Source organism: Neodiprion lecontei, chromosome 4 (genome assembly GCF_021901455.1).
Source record: "Neodiprion lecontei isolate iyNeoLeco1 chromosome 4, iyNeoLeco1.1, whole genome shotgun sequence".
Lineage (NCBI taxonomy): Eukaryota > Metazoa > Arthropoda > Insecta > Hymenoptera > Diprionidae > Neodiprion > Neodiprion lecontei.
The window spans coordinates 24205775-24226867 of record NC_060263.1 but is presented as its reverse complement, the minus strand read 5'-3'; the positions used below and the strand labels follow the sequence as shown (position 1 = coordinate 24226867).

At 36.7% G+C, this 21093-nt stretch overlaps 2 protein-coding genes across 5 annotated transcripts in view; one reads left to right on the top strand and one right to left on the bottom strand.

Moving 5' to 3' along the window:
* The window catches only part of LOC107225845, a 135035-nt gene that overhangs the window by 46913 nt on the left and 67029 nt on the right, over positions 1 to 21093 (bottom strand). For 2 of the 4 annotated variants that reach the window (XR_006904039.1, XM_046738266.1), the window contains exon 1: positions 5373 to 5574. The exons of the other annotated variants lie outside the window; for them this stretch is intronic. The gene's annotated coding sequence lies outside the window, so the exon portion shown is untranslated. Of the gene's footprint in view, positions 1 to 5372; positions 5575 to 21093 lie in introns of those variants that run through there. 4 annotated transcript variants of the gene reach the window in all.
* LOC107225843 (dual specificity protein phosphatase 10) overlaps positions 5815 to 21093 on the top strand; it is a 93087-nt gene continuing 77808 nt past the window's right edge. The window contains exons 1-2 of the mRNA XM_046738264.1: positions 5815 to 6024; positions 10429 to 10647. Of these exons, the coding sequence (XP_046594220.1) occupies positions 5829 to 6024; positions 10429 to 10647 (415 nt within the window). The 5' untranslated portion in view covers positions 5815 to 5828. The remainder of the gene's footprint in view (positions 6025 to 10428; positions 10648 to 21093) is intronic.

The window sequence follows — 21093 nt, the reverse complement described above, 5'->3', positions numbered from 1 at the left end:
TTCAAAAACATTTTATGTCCGTGATCAAAGTTTTCAATATTTTTTTAGACGTATCCGAACTGCAAAGAATCTTTTACTCTTGTCGAGCAAAGAAAAACTTGTTCTGACGTAAAAGTGATAATGCAATTAATTTTCGCACAACGTGGAAATTTTTTTTTTCGTCTTCTGATTCGTTTTCGTTTAATTCCTTCGGTTATAAAATTAGAAATTGCGCGTTGATTGACGATGCTGCAACACACAGTACAATCTGTTTATAATCAAAACTTCTGTTGGACCGAATCACAAGAATATAAAAAAAAATCAACGTAAATACACCGATGAGCAAAAATAAACATCTAAATATTTCAGACGTTCATTATATATATATATATCCATTAGTCGTGAGTATAAATATGACGAGGTGCGAAAATCAGAGGCGCTGAAACTTGTTCCTTATCCTTAAGTGTGTACGTGTCTGTACATATAGGTATTATATACATTGCACACAAATTCAAACAGCACGCGAGAATCCATCTGTTTGGTTAAATTCAGTTAGACCTGCAGGCTAGCGTATAAATAGTATGTGACTAACTTTCGACGGAAATATGTGTATACCTATAATGTACATGTATATATCTGAAACTCAGCTTATCCCTAACCTACGCCAAATACGAATCGAGTCAATCTCGAAGTGCCAGAAATAGCAATTCCCGCACGGATCACGGATCGGCATGACTAAATCGAGTTACATGGATATACGATGTAATACAAAGGATGTCTTCAATCCATACTTCACAATCAACAGCTACAGTTACGTAGGGTACCGTAAAAAGAAAACGAGTGAAAGTTTTCTCCCGAAAGTTATAACTTGCTAGTTTTCTCCTATAATTGGTTTTTTCTTGTCTTCTTTTCGAACAAGACAACTATTTCTACTACAATTTTGATAAACTTGTATATCGTAATATTAACTCCGAGTTTCATCGGTACGTATTACGTGATTTTTATTTATATTCGATCTATTTTTCATCCCTCAAAGTCTATTGTAAAAAATAAGCTTCTTATATTTGGATCCGAATCAAGTTTGAAGCAGCTATGAAATGGAATTTTTTAAGAAAATTTTCTACAACCGAGTTCCGACCAGTTTGGTTCCTTTTTGCGTCTGTAGCCTGGCTCAAAAATTTTCAACGGCAAAAAGTATAACAGCTTAGATTGAAAAGATAGAATAAAAATTATCATGTAACGTCAATTTCACGGCAAATAGAATTTTGAAAATTATAAAATTCCAAAAATCGTAAACAGTGAACTTAATTCAATACACAAACGCTCCGTATAATACGTAGCTGAACTGAATTTGTTCCTGTATTTTGTATGCTTGTGTCCGAAACATATTTGACTTCTCGCAGACAGTATAAAATAGCGAAAAATGTGCATTCGAAGTCAGGAAACGTTTTCGGCTTTTCGCTTTTCTGCGCCGTAAATTTAAGCTCGCAAGTAATATTGGAGGGCACGAATGTCTCGGATGTCTCATCACCGTGAATATAACTGTGCGATTTACGCCACGACGAGATGTCCGCGAGTATTTGAAGCGCATTATGCGTTATACGAAACGCAGCAAAGGCCGCGGCTGCTCTTAATGCCTTCGGATTTATTCAACATTCTGCCTTCGCGCAGAAAAGAGGGACGGAAATAGACGCGATAACCTCGAACCCCGGATAAGCCGCGGCGTGTCGCCGTGACTCGAAATCGCACCGCATGACTCGCTGCTTCGGTGTCGGAAAATCGCACTCGAAATCATGGTGAACGAAGATAATCACGTTGCACGTGTCAAAGCGAATGCGGTTTTCTCCCGTTCAGAGCAGGCCATATTTGGTTTGGGTGCGTACGGAAGCCATCTTGAAAATACACGCAATCAAGACGGTTATATTTTATTCAATTTTTAATAAAAATAACACGAATGATGAGGTTGAAGATTGATTTCGGCGATTTTGACAAGTTGAAATGCGCAGTACACGATCTCGAATGCGATTGTTTGAAAATCCAAGATGGCCTTCGAATAGAGCAGGCACGCGATCGGTTCCCAGAGACGGTTGCGCAGGAATACACCTTATCTTCTTTCGTCATGCTCGGAATGACTCAAAACCGTATGAAATGAGTCGGAACTCGTTCGCACCTGTCCTCCAGCTATTAGTCATAATCCCGAGTTGTTAGAGGCAATGATTCCGGCTTTATCGGACCGCGGCGTGTCGAGGGTGCGTAAAATACGGGGGTAAATATCGAGGTGCAGTTCCGCACTCGTGCAGTGTCCATTAATCAAAGCCAGTGCTGTGACCGAAGGCTTGTTCGCTCTGGATGCAATTGCAGTCTGCACCCCATTACCACCATTGCGTTATCACGTGTATCACACAGCGATTCGCACCATGGCACGTGCGATGGTCAGTCGCAGAGAATGAAATTATCGCTCCACGTTTTATAACGAAATGTCACCAAATATATCGGCCTTCGGACGAAGTAATAGTTCTTATGGAAATTCATTGACCGAAAACTGATTTTGTTTTTGTTCATTTTATTACGAGATAGTCGTTACACGTTGAGTATTTAGCAGATTATTCTATCTTTGAGCCACGAAGATCTCTTGAAAATGAAAAAAGTAGAAAGTGCTGGCATTGCGGGAAAAAAGCTCAGTTGTCGATGCTTTCTTTCAAATCGCTTCGAGATTGTTAAATATTTAATAGATTTCCTTCGATTTAATTTAAAAATCCCAGGATAATAAAGACAAGGGTTCCACTCAATTTATGGTAAATGGTCTTCTGAATGAAATAAGAGATCGTAAAATGAAATGAAACGAGTTTACTAGACTTTTAACGATATTCAATCAATTTAAAACGCTTATGACTCTAGTATTTCATATTTTTATATCCCGACTAGGTATTCGCAGCTTACGAATATATTAATTTGATAATTAATTAAATTAAAATTGAATAAATTTGCTAAAAAGCATCGATATCTAGCTTTACCAACCTTTTCAAATTCGATCACAGCCCGATAACTTTCTACTCGAGACAATTCGTGCACTGCACTTCCACGAGTGTATCCTTCGCACGTGATGTTGTGCAGATTCTATATTGAACTTCGGGTAGACCCGTCGTCCTTCGCTGAGACAATATCACGAGAATAAATACGGTCAAGATTTTTTCTACCCACTTCCGTCTTCCGTAAAAGTCCGTACTTGAGGTGGTGTGCATTTGCATATTCTTCGTGCCTCGGAAATGTAGACTCTTAGCGGACAATATCGGCCGTCAGAATTAATATTGCAATGTAGCGAAGATGTGAGGAATGAAAAATGTGAAATTGAAAAGATTAAGCAATAGGAACGAATCGGAACACACGAGCGAAACGATTACCGATTTTTAAGATAAAAATATGTTTATACCCTTGTCATGGATATTCAAACATACACCTTTAACAACTGGTTCAGCAACAGTTTGGACCATCGTTTTTTCTTCCCCGATTTTTCGTTTCTCGCTCCACCGACAAAGGCAGACGTATCGTCTCACCGCGTTCCTTGATTTCTGCGCGTAATTAAACTTCTCCGAATCGAACGATATATTCGCAACGTTACAGCCGGACGAAAAGCGCCGTATGCGATATTTTTCGTAATGAGTTTGACAGGTGCCGCTGACTCATTTCGTTGTCCGTTGGTCTCTTTATCTATTGGATAAGTTTGCTCGCGATGACCGACTCGGCACTCAACTGATTGCTTACGCTGCCACAGCGTTCGGGCGGTCCTGTTGAATGCGGTGCAAGTAAGAGGGACTCGTTTCTCATCTCGAGTGTGTGACAGGGTCCGTTTGTGTGCAAAACAAGCCTCACGGCGCTTTGAAGTGTACGCGGCTCTTTTTACAACCAACCCGTTTACGTATGCGTGTCTCTCTCTCTCTGCTCGCAGATCAACGGGAGGTTTCGAATCGCAAATCTTTGCCAGGTTGAGATTTTTAATATCGACCAAGGCCTCCGATGTGAGTCACGATCGGACGCCCGTGACCGGAGAATCCAAGGTCCCCCCCTTCGTCCAGGATCTTAACCCTTGCAACAGCCAACGAGGGATGAGCTCCGCTTTTTAAACGCGTAAGTTTTGACCACTAAATTTTTTACTACTCGCAATTTACCGCGAGACGTGTGATCAATTATTTATTTATGCATTACTCAAAAATACTTTTTTTTTACGTTGGAACTAGATGGGTGTACTAGAAGCAATATTTCACTACCAATTGGGCGGTAAAATTGTTTTACAAGTAATTTATAGCATTCTCTTGAGTGAGGTATATGGCAAATATGATTTTCTTTGTTCGCTGAATTTACTGAAATCTAGTGAAATTCTTTTTATTGTCATATCCGATGACGATTCTTTGCTTTACCTAACATAGATTCTATTTTGAATTTCCTGTTCTAAATAAAGTCTGCGAATATTGAATTTTTGATCGCAGGTACGTCACGTCAAATATTTCCACAGATTCTTCGAAACAAGCCAAAAAATTTGACGGATGTTTGCAAGTTTTAGTTCAAATGCAGCGGCAGAATATTGCTAACGAATTAATAGGAATTTCTAGCTCTGTTATTTCGTTGTAACGAGGTAGAAATCGAGAAAATTTGCGAACCAAGTTCGTAGGTGACCAACTGTTATGGTGTTTTTGAAACTCAATTACAGACTCTTCTGCAAATTCTAGGCACGTACGAATTCTGACGTTATAAAAATAAAATTACACTCACGGTCAAAATAAACCTAGGGATTTTGGTGTTGTCTAGTCGACGAATTTTACAAAAATAAAATAACGTACATATTAATTATTAAAACTGGCTGGATATGAATTTATACTGTCACGGAATTTACGCAATGAATAACGTGTTTGATAAAATGATAATAAACGTATTTCAGAAGAATTCACTATAAGAATCACCTTTCGAAACCATTTAGTGAAAAACCGGAACCTATTTTCTTGGAAACCATACGATTATTACCACCATTACCACTTCTTTGTTCCAGACGTAAGTTAATTAAATTCAAATAAATTTCAATGGAATAAAATACATTTTTTTTTTTTGTTTACGTTAAGTTGCTTATTTAATAGGTTCATATTCAAATAAAATCTTTTCGTTTCAACCATATCCAAGCAACTTTGTCTCAAAGTATAATGTTTTCTCAAAAATCAGCTTCCGGTTTCACGAGGTTGTCGGTTACTTGATAATAAATAACCACCAACGAACCATTTTGCTAAAGCCAGAATAAAAATGACCAAAACGTGAACTAAACTAAAAAATTTAACCGAGCATATAATATTACGCTGAACGAAAAAAGAAAAAAAACAATAATCAGCGTATTATGCAAAAACACTCACTCGACAGAGATCAGCCCGGATGGGCTCAGGTCAGATAGGCAGACACACGGTGTTTACATCGGCGGCTTGTTAATACCTTTGATATAACTAGGAGTCTCAGAGAGGCAGACATCGGAGGCTGCCAAGACGGCGTGCCGACAGGTGGGTGAGTCAGGCTCTGTGAATGATAATGAACACAGGTACTACGAATTACAGAGTAATCTCGACAAAGGAAGGAGATCGAGGGCCGTAAAGAGCGCGGCAAGGTCCTCCCTTCCTCTCATCGTCACTCGGCATCCGCATCCGGACACGTGACCCGCGGCACCTCAGGCATCGAAAGTCGAAAAGCACATGGCCGTCGATCGGCACGCGGCATTCATGACGACGTTGTCGAGGTGCCGGTAGTAAACACCGGGAACGACGGCCTCCAGGAACGCCGCCTTCAAGCCGCCCCCGATTTCCGATATTCGAGAAAAGATGAGCGCCTCACTCGCCAGCAGAGCCGCCGCTCTCTTAGTGCCGCAGACCCAGCAGCAGCCGTCGTCGTCGTCGTCGCCGTCGCCGTCACCTCCGTCGCAGTCCTCGAACTCCCTGCAACAACGAAAAGTCTCTGTAAGACAGTTCGCACCGAGTTTCGAAACCAGCAGGAGTCTCACCTTAGCGCTGAAACGACGTGAGTCACGTTCTATTGCTTACTTTAGCGCTGTAAGATTGATCGATTAATCGAGTTTGTTCGGAACAACGATCGATCCTTTAATCGAAGTTACCTCGTCGTAAATCTGCAGGTCGATCGGTATAGAAATAGAGACCGTCGATTAATCGATATAACCGCACAGCACTAGTTTATGTAATGCACGGCTTTTTATACAAGGATATTTTTGCGGAGACGTTTAGTGGCCTATTTTTTTTTCTCACAAGTGGTGATCAGTGGATTTCAACTGATATACGGCGAGTGATAGCAAAACGTTCGAAGTGTGCTGTTCGAGTTCGTTTCGGTCGATACTCGAGTTTTTGGTGACAATGGACCATGAAAAAGATTGTTAATTTTCGGTATTTATAACTCTACAATCAATTATTTGATTCGTTTGGAGTTTATTTTATTCAAAAGTATATAGGGAAACGTGGGGCACGACAATTATTTTTTTTCTATCTATCTGAAATTGAATTTTTCATCCAATATTGACAACTTTTTAATTTAACATAAGAAAACTGGAAAAAATAGCATCAAAGCAAAAAGAATAAACCAACCAATGATCCTGTCTCTAAATTAGAAGCTGTAAGGGCAACGAGGAGGATACGATTGTTAATAACAATGCTTCCTGTTAATCGATACTAGTAAGAAAAATGTTGAAATGAAACCATAATCGAATTGAATAATCGGTTGTTGAGGTGTAAATGGCCAAAATTCACTCACTTTTTTATGATTGTAACAAGTTTTTTCGGTAAAGTACAAAAGCTTGTCATATGATCCCAAAAATATTAAAATCAGCAGAGTTTTATCATTTTGAACATTCCACTTGTGACATCTCCTTTAAAATTGTTCATATCTGAGCTTGAGATTGACTTTATCTGAAATAATTTTGTCCATTTCGTTCAACGGATATTCCTGCTTCATGAAATATATTTAGGAGCTTGATCCTTGCAGAATTTTTGCGTGCCATGTCACCCCTTGAAGACAAGGTTTTTGGGTCTGTTGCAGGCTGCAAGAAACCGCGATAGCTAGTCACGTTTCTTTCCGATCCACCTAAGCGATTTTTAATTATTTTCAACACAGTAAACAAACTTAGCACTTACGACCTAAAACAGTCTAGACTTCTTAAGTGACTTTTTGTTCGAACGTTCGGAATCTTAAACATTTTACAAACTGGTAAAATACAGAGATCAGAATTGTTAATACATATCATTTTTTTTTTCCAAACCCGCTTGAAGTTCCAGTCAATTCAAAGCCAAATACTCAGAAGCAGTAAAGTTTGTTTGTAAATTTTCTTGAAATTGCGGCATAAATCCTGCCGTTGCGTCACGGCCTTCCTGACGGCATAAGCAGCAACACAGCTCACCTAGTTCGCATGGCGTGATTAAAGTTTGCGGTTTAGCTCGCAACGTCCGAGCCCGAAGGATTGTTTTTGTTCAATTTCCGAGATTATAGATCTCACGTAAGCGGCTTGCGGCTAAGCCTCAATTTCCGACAGCTCCGTGAGCCGGTCCGCTGCACGATTGTGCAACGATATCAGTGTGACGGCTCATTCGTCGTGTCGACCTTCGAGTTTTGCGGTGAGAGATCATGCGAATGCCTAATGGATGCTCAAAATGGTGATTCGGGAAATGTTGTCCTCAAGAATCCGGTCGTGGGGATTCATCGGGATGTTTTAGTTGTTTATACGTGCGGTATTAGCGCTAAATCATACGCAAGATTATTCACTCGGTGATGACTTACGGTATTACCAATCATTAGAAAAATAAGGATAATCCCTCGTCACAAGTTAATTCATAATAGTTACAAGAAAAACATTGAATGTGATCAGGATTCTTAGTTTTCGTAGCATAAAATTTTGAAATTAATAATTTTCTTTGCATTTAACTGTCGATTTCGATTAATGCGATATTCTATCGGTTTCTGTCAGAGCTTAAAATTCAGTTCGATCCATCGCGTTTCAAACAAAATATATAGTCAAATTCTTCAAGTAATATCATTAAACACTTGTTTTTTAAGTACGACGTAAACTATGCAAAATTATATGTTTTGCGATTTTCGTTTCGACGAATTTCATACCAAACATTTTACAAACTCCACGTAGAGTCTCTTAATTGTGAAAATGGGCCTCGTGGCGCCATTCTCCGTCACAAGTCTCATTTCTAAGATATGAACGATTTAAAATAGTGGAGACTCTCAGTTTTTATACGTTTAAATTCGAATGCCTACGAAATCCTGACATGATGCACCATTTTTCTATCAGTGGGCGTTTTGACCATGTAGAAACCTTTGGGGAGAAAAATTTAGATTTCGTCATGGCAAGTTAAGAAATGATTTCCGTTGCATAGCATAGTTGATTGAATCTTCTCGGCAACCTTTTTGGTCATTCTCATTTCACTTTAAAGTAGCTGTTGCACAGTTTTCGCGCCGAAGAAATCTCGTTCAATTTAATAATATTACACGGTTACGTATTTTCGCTTTATTTGACTTTAGGAATCCACAAAATCAATTTATAGCTTTGAACTGAGAATGCTTACATTGCGTACAGTTTTATACTTAAAGCGTACAGATCACCGCTGCGGTAGTCAACGTAATGTAATTTCACGCAATAGATAATCGTAACCACTGAAACTTTCGATACAAGTATGTATCAGCGCAATCAGATTAATTTTCAAACTTCGTCATTAACTAAAAACCGAGCTAAGGATACCAGCGTGTAAAGAATTCCTGATTTTTATCTGCTATGCGTAAAATCTCGGTCTTTATAAGGTTTGATTTCGAAAAAAAAATTTCCAGAGATTTTTGAAACCGTTATTTTTCTATTCTTCTAACTTTTGAATTTCGATTCACACTGTGGTTCACATTCATCCTTAACCGATTCCGTGACGTACAATAATTCAGCCCTCTCAAATTGAAGTAAATATATACGATTAGAAAAACAGCGTTAATAATTGTTAATTAAGTTTCATGAATCAACCAATTACCGAGTAAGCATAACAGTTTTTTATGCAACCGCGTAGAGAGCTGCCGAAATAATACCCGTTTTTATCGATACTCGTGCTGAGTGTCGTCAAGTCGTGTAACAGTTGATGACCAAAAGCAAGAAATTGAACTGCGTCGTTTAATTCGGTGTTCTGATCATAATAAATAAATAAATAGCACTTGAATTTGTCTCTTCGTAGCTTTTCAGCCTTTCTACCGTAAAGTTTAGCGACGTGACGATGGTTAGGATATCGACAATTTGTCAATGAAATAGCTGATCGATCAAATCATGCCTCCCGAATCTTGATGATATTCAGTCCCGTGTTGTTTTAATACGTTTTCGCCTATGCTAATTAATTTTTACCACGACTTCATAAGGCTTCGTGGATACAAAAACCGATTATGATATACGTTTCAAAATTACGCATTCTCGTGCAACACCTGCAGTTTTTATACGAAACAATAAACGATTATTAGGTTCTTCTTGCTTAATTGAGTCCAAAGAAAAAATACGTTGAAAACACCATTTTGATCGTAATATTATCGACAATTTGTATGGAGGGAAAAACGTCTCGAATTATAAAATTTGGAGTGAAATTCAAGTTACAACTAATCAAAACCTGACAAACAATACGGGTCTATCATATAAAAAAAAAAGTGGAATGACGTAATCCGTTTCAAATCGTTGACAACCAAGATCGTCTAATAAGAATTCATAACTGATTGTTGTTTTCTTTTACTGAATTACTCTGACCTAATTCTGTTGGGTATAAAATTCGTTCAGTTCGTTAGATCAAACTTTAGTCCGACTATTTTTGATTCTCTCAATCTAATATACATAATTAGTGAACCCATAAAGTTTCCGAAAAAGAATTTAATAAGCTTTCTTTTGTGTTCAGATTATCGAATTTATCGCTTACCCGTTAAACCTGCATAACGTCTCCGTCAGATAATAAATAATTCCCAACCGATTAGTAAATAGAGAAAAGAAAAGAAATCGCCTCGCGGTACGTAACGGGAGACACGTGCTTCGATAATGACAACGACATACAAAATTAGTTATGACCCGCAGTCCAGAGTATATATACAGTTATAATATATAACATATGTATATATGTATAGACTTTTCTGGGTATAGAAAATGTCCACGTATAAAATAACAAAAGCTGCACGCAACACTCGAACCGTACAATTGAACTGCAACTTGACGCTGTATAAATTAAATCAGAATAAATATATGGGCGGTTTCTCTGAAAATTCTCACATGCAAGAAAAGCGTGTCGGTATTCGGAACAACCACCCACACGTACCGTACGGTTGAGCATGGCGCAATGAGTTTGGTGCACCGACTAACACCATTGGCATTCGAGTGACCGTATGAATGTGTCTGTTACATTCACATAGCCGCCGAGGTGACTGTGCCGGAGGAAGAACCGGTGCTCAAACGAGCCGCTCTTCCCGACGAAGCAACACGTCAGGCGACCGAAGCAAGGCGAGACGACACCGACGGAGAAACGGGAGACGAAACGACGCCCGAGATGATGCCGGCCCTCACCCGCATTCCCTCAGCCTCTTCAACCCTGCCACGGGTCCATCGCCTCACATTGCGCACCGTCACAGCACGTGAGTCGATTTTTCATGCTTTGTCTTGGGCAGGGGTAAGAAAAGTAGATCCGGAGTATCGAATATCGATGGACGCGAAAATCTTGTTCGTAGAATTTAAAAATGTGGAAAGCTCGAGCACGGAAAATTGAAAATATAGAAAGTCGATGTACGGAAAGGTCGGAACATGGAACAGCAAGATCGAGAATCTGTATACGATTTTGTATTACCGAGGAGAATCCTTATGATTCTGCAGTTTGGTATTTTGTGTTCTGATATGTGCAATCCTTTACTTTTCCGTTCGGATTGGATTTTCAATATTTTTGAATTGTATAAATCGAAAGAAAAAAAAAATTCTACAACACCGTATGAAATTTTTTTGAATCAATACTGTATAGAATTATAAAATTTCATATGGTGAAATGGAATTTTTTTTTTCTGCCGACATGTTAAATGATATTTCTTAAATAAAAACCTTCTTTTCCTGAAATAGAACATAAATTATCTCAAAATTCACAAATTAAAGGCATAAATTGGAATTATTTATTGAAAAACTATTAAAATCAGTAGGCATTGGAATTCTACTGCGAATATCTTTTGAATGGCTAGAGTAATCGATTAACCACAAAAGACCATTTTTGTAGAGTGTTCAATTTCCTATAAATATTAACTCTGCGATTGGTTAAACGATCTATTGTTGGTAAGATATGGCCATTTTTATATTATACTAAATTGAAAATGGAAAACTATGATGAGCATAATCTTCCCGTTAATATTAAGAGCTCATACTTGGTGAGTACTTTCTAGAGGTACCTAGGAACTAGTTTTCGTGTGTCGGATCCAAAAAAAGCAATACTTAATTTTTTTGACCCACCCTAATCATTACCACTACGAACTTCAGTCGCATGAAAAAAAAATTACAAAAATTTTTTTTAAATAAAAAATTGATGTTTTTTAGACGTTAAGATTATAATATTTCAACTAACTACGACTCGTACGAAGTTCCGTTGCTCCTTCTCAATTGTAATTTGATAGCGTGATTTGAAACGGTACATTCTTGAAATGAAGATCATTTTAAATCGTTAAAAATCGAATTAATATAATCAATAACAACGAACTGATATGTATCGATTGGTTTCCAAGTAATAATTCTAATTATGTTGCTAGTGTTAAGAGAATAGAAAAATGGAACGGGCGACAGGTGTGAAGAAGATGATAATCGATTGGCGGTGTTAAGTAGTATTCACTTATAGATACCCAGATGAATCATTATTTCACGGAATCGTTTTCTCGTCAAGCACAACGTTACGTGTATTTGTTATTGTTTCATTTTACGCTGATAGTGACTTCTTTTTTACACTTAATGATATAACGTTACCATCTTTTTCAGTTTTATATCTCAAATAATCGATTGCGCAAGATTAAAAGTGAGTAACATGATTGACACTCGAGGTCAGGTTTTTCTCAAGTCAAATCTAGATTCTCCACTTGTTTTCCATCACTGAGAAGTTATATTAAGAAATACAATATAACTGGTCAAATTTGACAGGCCATTAGTACATAATTGACTGTTTACCGATAACAGACGAACTTTCGACGTTGAGTCGAAGTGATTCTGCGTTTAATCATTGCACCGGTCAGATAGAAAAAAAAAAAATACCATGATTCAGAAATGAGTGTGACTTTCAACATATTATTTATTTATTTATTTATTTATTTATTTATTCGTCCAATTTTCGGGATAAATTTACTCACAACTATTCGTCAAATTTTGCCTGCAATCAGTCTTGCTTATTCTCACATTTAAAAACCATCAAATCGAATCTATTTTAAATTTTCCAATCACTTCTTTACCGGCAAAGATCGAACGCACTGCTCTCATTGCACAATGCACAAGCCAGTCGGACACGATAAATCTATCGACGATCGCTATAACGATCAACGAGTGAGTCAATTCCTGACGTCACAGCGAAACCGCTTTCTATCTGTTTTAATATATCGAACTGTGGTATACGTAACGTGTTCAGAAGGAGATGAGTTCACATATGCAGGTATAACTATCAACATTCCCTGATTCTGTTTTTCACTGTTTAAATTTCCGTTTCATTCCTCGGATGCGTTGTTCTTTCTTTTTCTCAGCAAAAAATTTCAGCCACCCAAGAACAGAAATAAGTACACAAGGATTACTCGTAAGATTTTAAGGACAGACATATCTTCGGACAAAGCCAGAGATATTCTTGTCAGTCAAGTCATGCGAGTCTTATTCGTTTTCAAATGATTTAATTTTTATTATCTTTATACGCCCACGAAGAAATGTTTTCAGCAACTGGAGTAAGGTTGACAGTATTTTTATTAATTGGAATAATTATTCTCGTTTATCAGCGATATTTTAACAAGTGGAACAAGTGTTTTTTTTTTTTTTTCTACATGTGAGCAATAAAAATGTCGTCAATCTGTCAGATTGATTGCATACTAAATGAATGATCGGAAAGTAAGACAAAATGTGTATATTGTGGGTTGAAATGTTTGAACATAGATACTTAAAAGTCTGGAACCAAGTCGACAATTTAATGAACTTACATATGAGAAGTGAATGTGCCTATTACTGCACATTCTTTGATATTTGGTAATACAATCGCTGGCTCAATTACCTGTAACGAACATGACAGACATTTGCGAGATCGAAAAAAATTATTAAAATCAACTGTATCTGTTGTGTGATTGCGTTTGTTACAAAAAGAAAAGCATATATTTAATAATGAATATACGCCCTAAATCGAGCGGGATTGATAAAAAAAGGTTAAAAATACTTCACAAACATTTCTCGGCCGTCGTCCGAGTGACGCACGCCATTCGATTTTATAGGTCGATGCAATTATCTTATTCTATAATACACTATCTATGTCCTACTTGCGTGTCATACATACACGAAGTTTTCATTATTTAGCAGCTGTGCAAATTTCTCATTAGTCCCTTTGACACTTTTCAAAATTTTCCGGATTGATTATTTTCTTATTATTACGATTTTCAAACCTGAAGGTTGTGAAAAAATCTAAATTGATTGAGTTGTGTTTTCGAAATTCAGGACGTATACAATCGACTTTCGTCATGGTTTTTCACCGAAATTTAGTTCGAATTAAATTTAGTATTACATATAGTATACACTTTGAGATCTACGTGATAATCATTCAGAAGTTAAAAATATTCGAAATTTTTCAATCGGAAGTGATAGAACCTTAAAAAATTTCATGGACAACCTAAACTAAACGCGTCGTTTTCTCCCCAAATTTCATCAGAATTGGTTGAGTCATTCTCCCGGGATTCATGATACAACATCATATTTATAAATACGTAAACGCAGTGTGTAGAAAAGAATTATACAAGTGATGAAACAAGTTTCCAAGTTGAATCAAATATTTTTCACGGAAGTGCCAATGTTCGTGATGACAAATATAATTGGCACTCCGCTAGTCGCGATCGTGCCTAATTGGTTTTCACCATTGTTTGCTACAAACAGTCTGAGGATGTTAATTCAAGCCACGGTTAAAAATGCATTAGAAAGTCCATGTTCTAAGAAAATAGTCAAATTTTCTCTTCATCTACTGGGAATCCAAAATAAAAATGAATAAATAATGTAAAATGAGTTACTGCAAAATTTCCCACCGATCATCCAATTTAAAGATTGAATATTTGTTTTCTCAGATATACGAATTAGTTTGATTTATTCAAATAATTGTTCTCTGCTTCTTATTTTTTTTTTTTTTTTTTTTATGGAGGCGTTTTCATTGCATGTACATAAGTTTATATGTGTAATATATAAACATTTTTGTAATATAAATTACGAGGAAAAGGATGACGCGTTGCAGATCGCTTCGCAAAATTTGTCGTTGCTAAAGCCTGCAGACAAAACCGCGTGCGATACGATGCGGAAACGTCATCGGTTGTGCAGTGTTTACACTTCGAGAGCCAATTCCCATGACAAGTGCGCGCCTTGGAACTATAATCTAATCCGCACAAGGAAATCCAACCTGCCAACTGAGCTATTTAAATTCTCTTGAGCCTGTGAAGCTGTGCATGCTTCTTTCTTTTTTTCCTCTTAATTTTAAACCATTTTCAACGAAGTCTGTATGTGTAACCTTGGCGAAAAGAAATTTGCAAAGAAATTTGAGATTATTCAAATTATAGACCATTGTTAAAGTTCTTCGGTGTTTTTTTTTTCCCACTCTTTTCAACATCACTCACGCGTTTTTTATTTACACGGTTAGTTGTTCTAATTCTCTTAGAAATTTCACCTCTCCGTAAAAATCTCACCATTTTTCTTCCACAAGTATTTTCTTTTCTACGTTTCTTAGAATTTTTTTTTTCTGCAGCTGCTTCTTTCAGCAAACATGAAGTTTATTGTTGTAACGCTCTTTGATGTTGGTCCTGTTTTTTCGAGAAGGTTTGAATTTACTTGATAGAAAATCAAAGAAACTTCGGAAATAGAATAATAACGCAAATTCGAATTTGAAAAACGTGGAATATTGAATTTGAAGAGATAAGATGTTCTCAACTTTTCACTTGCAAAAGTACAAAAACGATTAAAAAAGTCTCAAGCAATTGATAAAAAGTTTCTATTCAAATGAATTTTTTCACGAGAATTCTATTCCGAGATCATTGAAGTGAAGTGAAGACTTGAATACAGGTAAAAAAATGTACCATGGTCAAATTCGGAAACGCCTATTTCAAATAATTGGTTTCGGTTCTGCAGTATGACTTATTATTATCATGCAATGCACGTATTTGAGAGTGACTTAATTGCACGATGAATCATTGAATCGGACTGCCGTCAGTCGTTTCCCACTGCTAATGGCATCGTTTCTGTCTGATGCAGACCGTCGCACGCACACATATCGCATTATAGACCATAGACTGATGTTACAACCGTCACGAGATAATCGAGGCATTGATCGTCGCTTCCGAAGTAGGTTTACGTAGATATATCATACGTACGTACGTACGTACATGTTATACGCGTCACAGACATAGCGATGGCTTTTTTTTAAACACCGTTTAAATTGTAGATCGTTTAATCGTAGTAACTTCTATGAAATTGATGTTCCTCATTTATATGCAGCATTCCCTTGAAGTTTTGCAGCCAGAATATCGGTGCATATTCTTTGTAACATTCCGCGTCGAATTGGATCAAGGATATGAAATATGACGTGGCCTGCGACGTATTTGATCGGTAAAAATAACTCGGACCATGCCGGTCGAATTGTTCGATACACAGATAGAGATTAGATTTTGCATCGAGTGTAGACTTGAGGTAAGGAGCTACATCCATGTCGGGGATGCGAAAAACGGTTGAACGAATGTAATTCTATCGATTAGTAACAGTCGCCATGTCGTTTTCAATATCCTTTTCAAAAACTAAACATAAGTTGAGAATTGGCCTGTTGGTAAAGGGTTGTTTTTAAAATATTGCAACAATTTTAAAAACCGATGTAACAATGAGAAAACAAAATTTATCGAGCTCTCAGGTATCCACTCAATTGGCAGACGTTGAACCATTGCAACGAACGCAGCTTTAGGTTCTTCGATTAAATTTTTTTTCCCACCGTATACGCGTGTCCCCACTTAAAATCAATAACTATAGACAAATACTTCAATTAATAAATCAGTGCGTGTCTGATTTAACCTGATTTCGGACTTCTCAGAATCGCCACTTGGTGTCGCATCAATCCATCATCGTACAATCGAATAATTATTTTATAGCTTCTTGCACGACCGCATGCGGAGTAAAGTTAAATTCAAACTTTCTCCGTTCCCTTAATGTGCAGTTTACGAGCTAAACGATACTACATTTCACACAATGTTGGAAAAAATATGTTACTCTCAAAAGTTTCAGATCGTCTCATTGAAAATTCCTATTGACGCTGGCAAACTTCGAATAAGAACTATAAATGTCTTAAAAATTACAAATTTTTTTTTATGAAAACTTGTTTGGGTTTTCCGTTTCATATTTCGATAGTATCAAGAAACGGGAATCACTGATATTAATATAACATAAGTACTGTATAAGTGTATACAGTGTTGATACGTAACTAATGGTGTATCAAATTATACAACTTAACTCCATCTTGAAGTATGGAATTTTCACTACTAAATTCATTCCACGTCTAATGTCACTGGAAATACGGTAAAATATGGAATTTCAAACGGGTACCGGATGAAATTCGAATTGTATCCCTTCGATGGAAAGAGCTTTGAGAGTCCTGCGCCGGCTAACGGTTATCCGATGCACTGACGGCATTTCTACCGTCTAAAATGCATTTACACTCGAATTGAGTTGAAAAAAATCAAAATTCATTTCGAACGTATAGTTCAAGGTGTTACAACGAATCGAAATAAGTACAAAGCGATACAAATAGCGAAGAAAATTAACAAAATTTACACAAATTATTTCGAACAAGAAATTCTCAACGAACGGGAAGTTATAAGTCAGGCATCGATTGCGAAGAAAGTCGAGATTAGGATAATTTATGTTTAGATATTATTATTAGAGATGAAGACAGGCACGATTCGTGTTTACACACCGAGGTACCATTGTGCGTTTCCGGTTCCGCGGTTCGCGGATACGACGCAGAGCACTCGCTCTCGTTTACAAAATCATTATGAACTCATTGTGAATAGCGATACGAGCGTATATAAATGTGAGCTGTTTAATACGATACGAGCGATATGATACGGAGGCGTGGGCGGTGCTGCTATCGGAGCTTCGGCAAGTAGTAATACTTACTCGCACGCTACGCATTCGTTACACATGTATGTAGGTGTAGTTTTGCAGGTTGCACACGGACAGAATTAGCGATATCGGTAACGTTGCTGATTACAGCGAATTTATCGAAAGCTCTCGCTTGATTGGGAAGCTTGGCTATGATTCATCAATTATCATTGGTTCTGCAATGCTTGTCAATTCGCAAGAAATTAGATTTTTTCACACAATCTCGGAGTAGCTTTAATGATGGGAATCGCAAGATTAAGAGCAAGAAATTATAGAAGTTATGTAGAAAATCCCGAAAAGATGTGTAAAGGAATTTCTTTTAAACAAATCGACATAAAGTTTAATCAAAAATTGGGAAATAAACCTCTAGCATTTGACTAATAATTTGCAGAATTTTTATAAAAAATCCAGGCGTAACGTTATCTAGTATCTACAGGAAATTTTCTAAGGCAAGGAACTATAATATGTTCGTTGTGATCGAACTTGCAAACTTCAAGAAATTGTAAAATTTGTAATGGTAGAATTTTGAGTAATCAATTTTTCTCCACGATTCTTGAGAATCCTCCCCGATTTCTCAGATATTTTCCTCAACTATTTAATCAAGCAGTGATTGTGATCAAACTGATACATGTTACCTTAGTTCGAGTACAAATCCATTCATGAAAAGGTAGAAAAAACATATATAGCAGAATTCTCTGCAGATATACGTGTGCAGTATATTCATTTTGCACCCCCTTTTATATTTCACGTGCAAAATAGTGAGCCATTTTAATAATTAGATCACCAATAATTGATCATCGATTATAAAACTAAGCATCATGTGTAATGCCACATCCTAAGCTTTGCGAATTCTGCGTATAAGCCGTTGGAGTTTTTTTTTTTTTTTTTGCAACGCAGCAATCTTTATTTCAGACAGCGTTTTGAAACGTGCACGACCATGAATCGCGAAGATATCTGCGGCAGCATCTAATCAATGACATTTTTTTCGTTTCTTTTTTTTGGCCTCAGAATATCAAAGACTTATCGATCCCATTAGTCACACGAAGATGACACAGTATTCAAATGATTACACACACAGAGAAATGATTTGTTAACTTTACCAAATATGGCTATGAAACGGAGGTGATGTTATCGTTGGTTTTCGTTGTTGTTATTTTTTTTATTTTTTTTTTTTCTCCTATTGACTTAATGCAAAAGAGTATTGTATTATTTCATTCGTCCGCAAGAGAAGTGAAACTTAAGAACACTTCAAAAATCCATTGATTAGAATTAAACAAATTTTTGTCCAACACTTGATCGCCAAATTTTGCAATGTCAATCCAATTTTTCTTTCTTTCTTGCTTCGCTAGCGTAATAGACTAGAATTTCTGCGCGATGATTTACAGTAAACAGGAGATGCATGAAAGAGAAAAGAGAAACAGAAAAATATAGTAGATGAACGTTATAATTTGTGCTGTCTTTGCAAAAGAAATATAAAATACAATGACAGTGGTAACGATGCAGTGTTATTATCGTAATAACGATTACAATTTACTCGATTAATTTTATCTGAAAAAATTTCCGTAACCTTTATACCGCTGTATTATATTTTGACCGCAAATTCCGCTCGTGATCTGCGGTTGGGAAACGGTAATAAATGCTTGTGGAATTTCCGTGGAAATGATTCTTGGAAATATGAAACGTAAACGACGCAGTAACCGCGTATAATCCGCGTATAATTTTCATGGATAAACGACTCAATGGGCCGTCGAAGGAGACGAATCTCGGAGCTTGAGCTCGACGGTACATGTCGGATGCTGGGTGTATAGAGTTTCTATATATAAATGCTTAATAAGTGGGTTGCGGAACGCAACGAAAGTTGTACGTAGCCTACGCGTCTCACGCGTGCTTCCAAGTCACGTAGCCGTTGGACACGGCCAAGCAAAAAGAGAGCAACATAAACGAGGAAATGAAAAAAGAAACGCACTCCGTCACCGTGGCAGGTTCTCGGCGGTTATCAGCATGGGTGTTAAATTAAGAATGACGGTCTCCGCAAGCTGGCAGCGTCGCGATTCAACCGCTGCGCGAAATTCTACCGTTGGTTCATCCTGATTTTTTTTTTTAAAGCAGACTGGCATCGAGCAGTGTCAGAGTTGTGTTGGAAAATTGGCAAAAATCAGGCAGCTCGATTCCAGAACGAATCGCCCGGACGACGATGTGAATCAAAAGTTAAGAAGAGAGAAAGAAAAACCGTTTAAATAACCTACAACCAGAATTGGGCAGCAGAAATTACTTTCGTCATTTCATTACCCGTAAATTACAATTACTGTGAATAACTGTAATATTTAGTAACTAATTACAATTGCGGGAAATAATTATAAATTTTGATTTACCAATTACAGTTAGTATAAACAATTGTAATTTTATGATTATCAACTACAATTACTCGAAATAATTGTAATTTTTTTGTTGTCAATTAAAATTACTTGAAAAAATTGTAATTTTTTTGCTACTAATTACAATTACTTGGAACAATTGTAATTTTTCTGTTATCCATTACAATTAATGGAAATGATTATGTTTTTTTTTTCAAATTTCAATTGTTTTTCATAATTTATTTAAACAAATTACCTTTGGAAACGTAATGTCGAATTCTCAACATAATTTCAAATTCCGAAAACATCGGGAACTTCATGGAGCTTACATATTCACATTGACTGGTCAAGCAAATTATTTAAACAAATTAATTTTTCAAAGTAATGTGAAATCCTTGATCAGCTACCCAAAAAACTTTGGTAACCATAGCCCATTCACATATTGACTGTAAAAGACTCGTTCCGATCACACCATTTGAATACTCTAAAAACGGAGTAAATTTATTTGTCTATTTGTTATTATTTCACAGGAATAACGTTAGAGAAAAAAATTCAATTGGACCACATCGTGTGGTTTACAATTACTCAAAAGAATTTTAATAATGTCTGATTTAATTACAATCACTGAGGATAATTGAAATGATTTCTGATTAAATTCCAATCACTGAAAGTAATTTTGATAAACTTTGATTAAATTCAAATTACTCAATGTAATTTTAATGAAATCCAATTCAATTACAATTACTGGAAATAATTTCGATGGACTCTGAGTCAATTACAATTATCAAAAGTAATTTCACTGAACTCCGATTCAATTATTATTACTGAAAATAATTTTAATGGAATTCGATGTCATTAAAAATTATCCTTAGTGATTTGTAATTGTTAATTTTTTATTACAATTTTGCCCAGCACTGCCTACAACTGTATTATCCGCGCCAATGATGGCGAACGCGAAGGAAACAACGTTCTTACCGTGATGCAACAGAAGCAAACCCAAGCACATTCGAATGACTCAAGCTATGATGTGAAAAATTTGAAGAAAGGTTTTTATAACAGAAATATTCGAAATGATCACACTCTGGTGTTTTTTATCCAACTCTCATGATTCCGGGCTTATTTTGTTCGTTATAGAAGTCTAAAAATATTACAAACAGCTATCTCCAGGGTGGATCGAAATAAATTGGCATAAGCGACGGTACAACAGATGTTCTTCACGGTGTGGCTAAAAGCTCCGAATTGATAAAGCTCGGACCGCCCGTTACATCGAATGTTGGTAAACGCTTCGCCGCATAAGAAGTGAAGTTATTAGCAACGTTTGGAACTTTGACATTCTATGTAACGCTC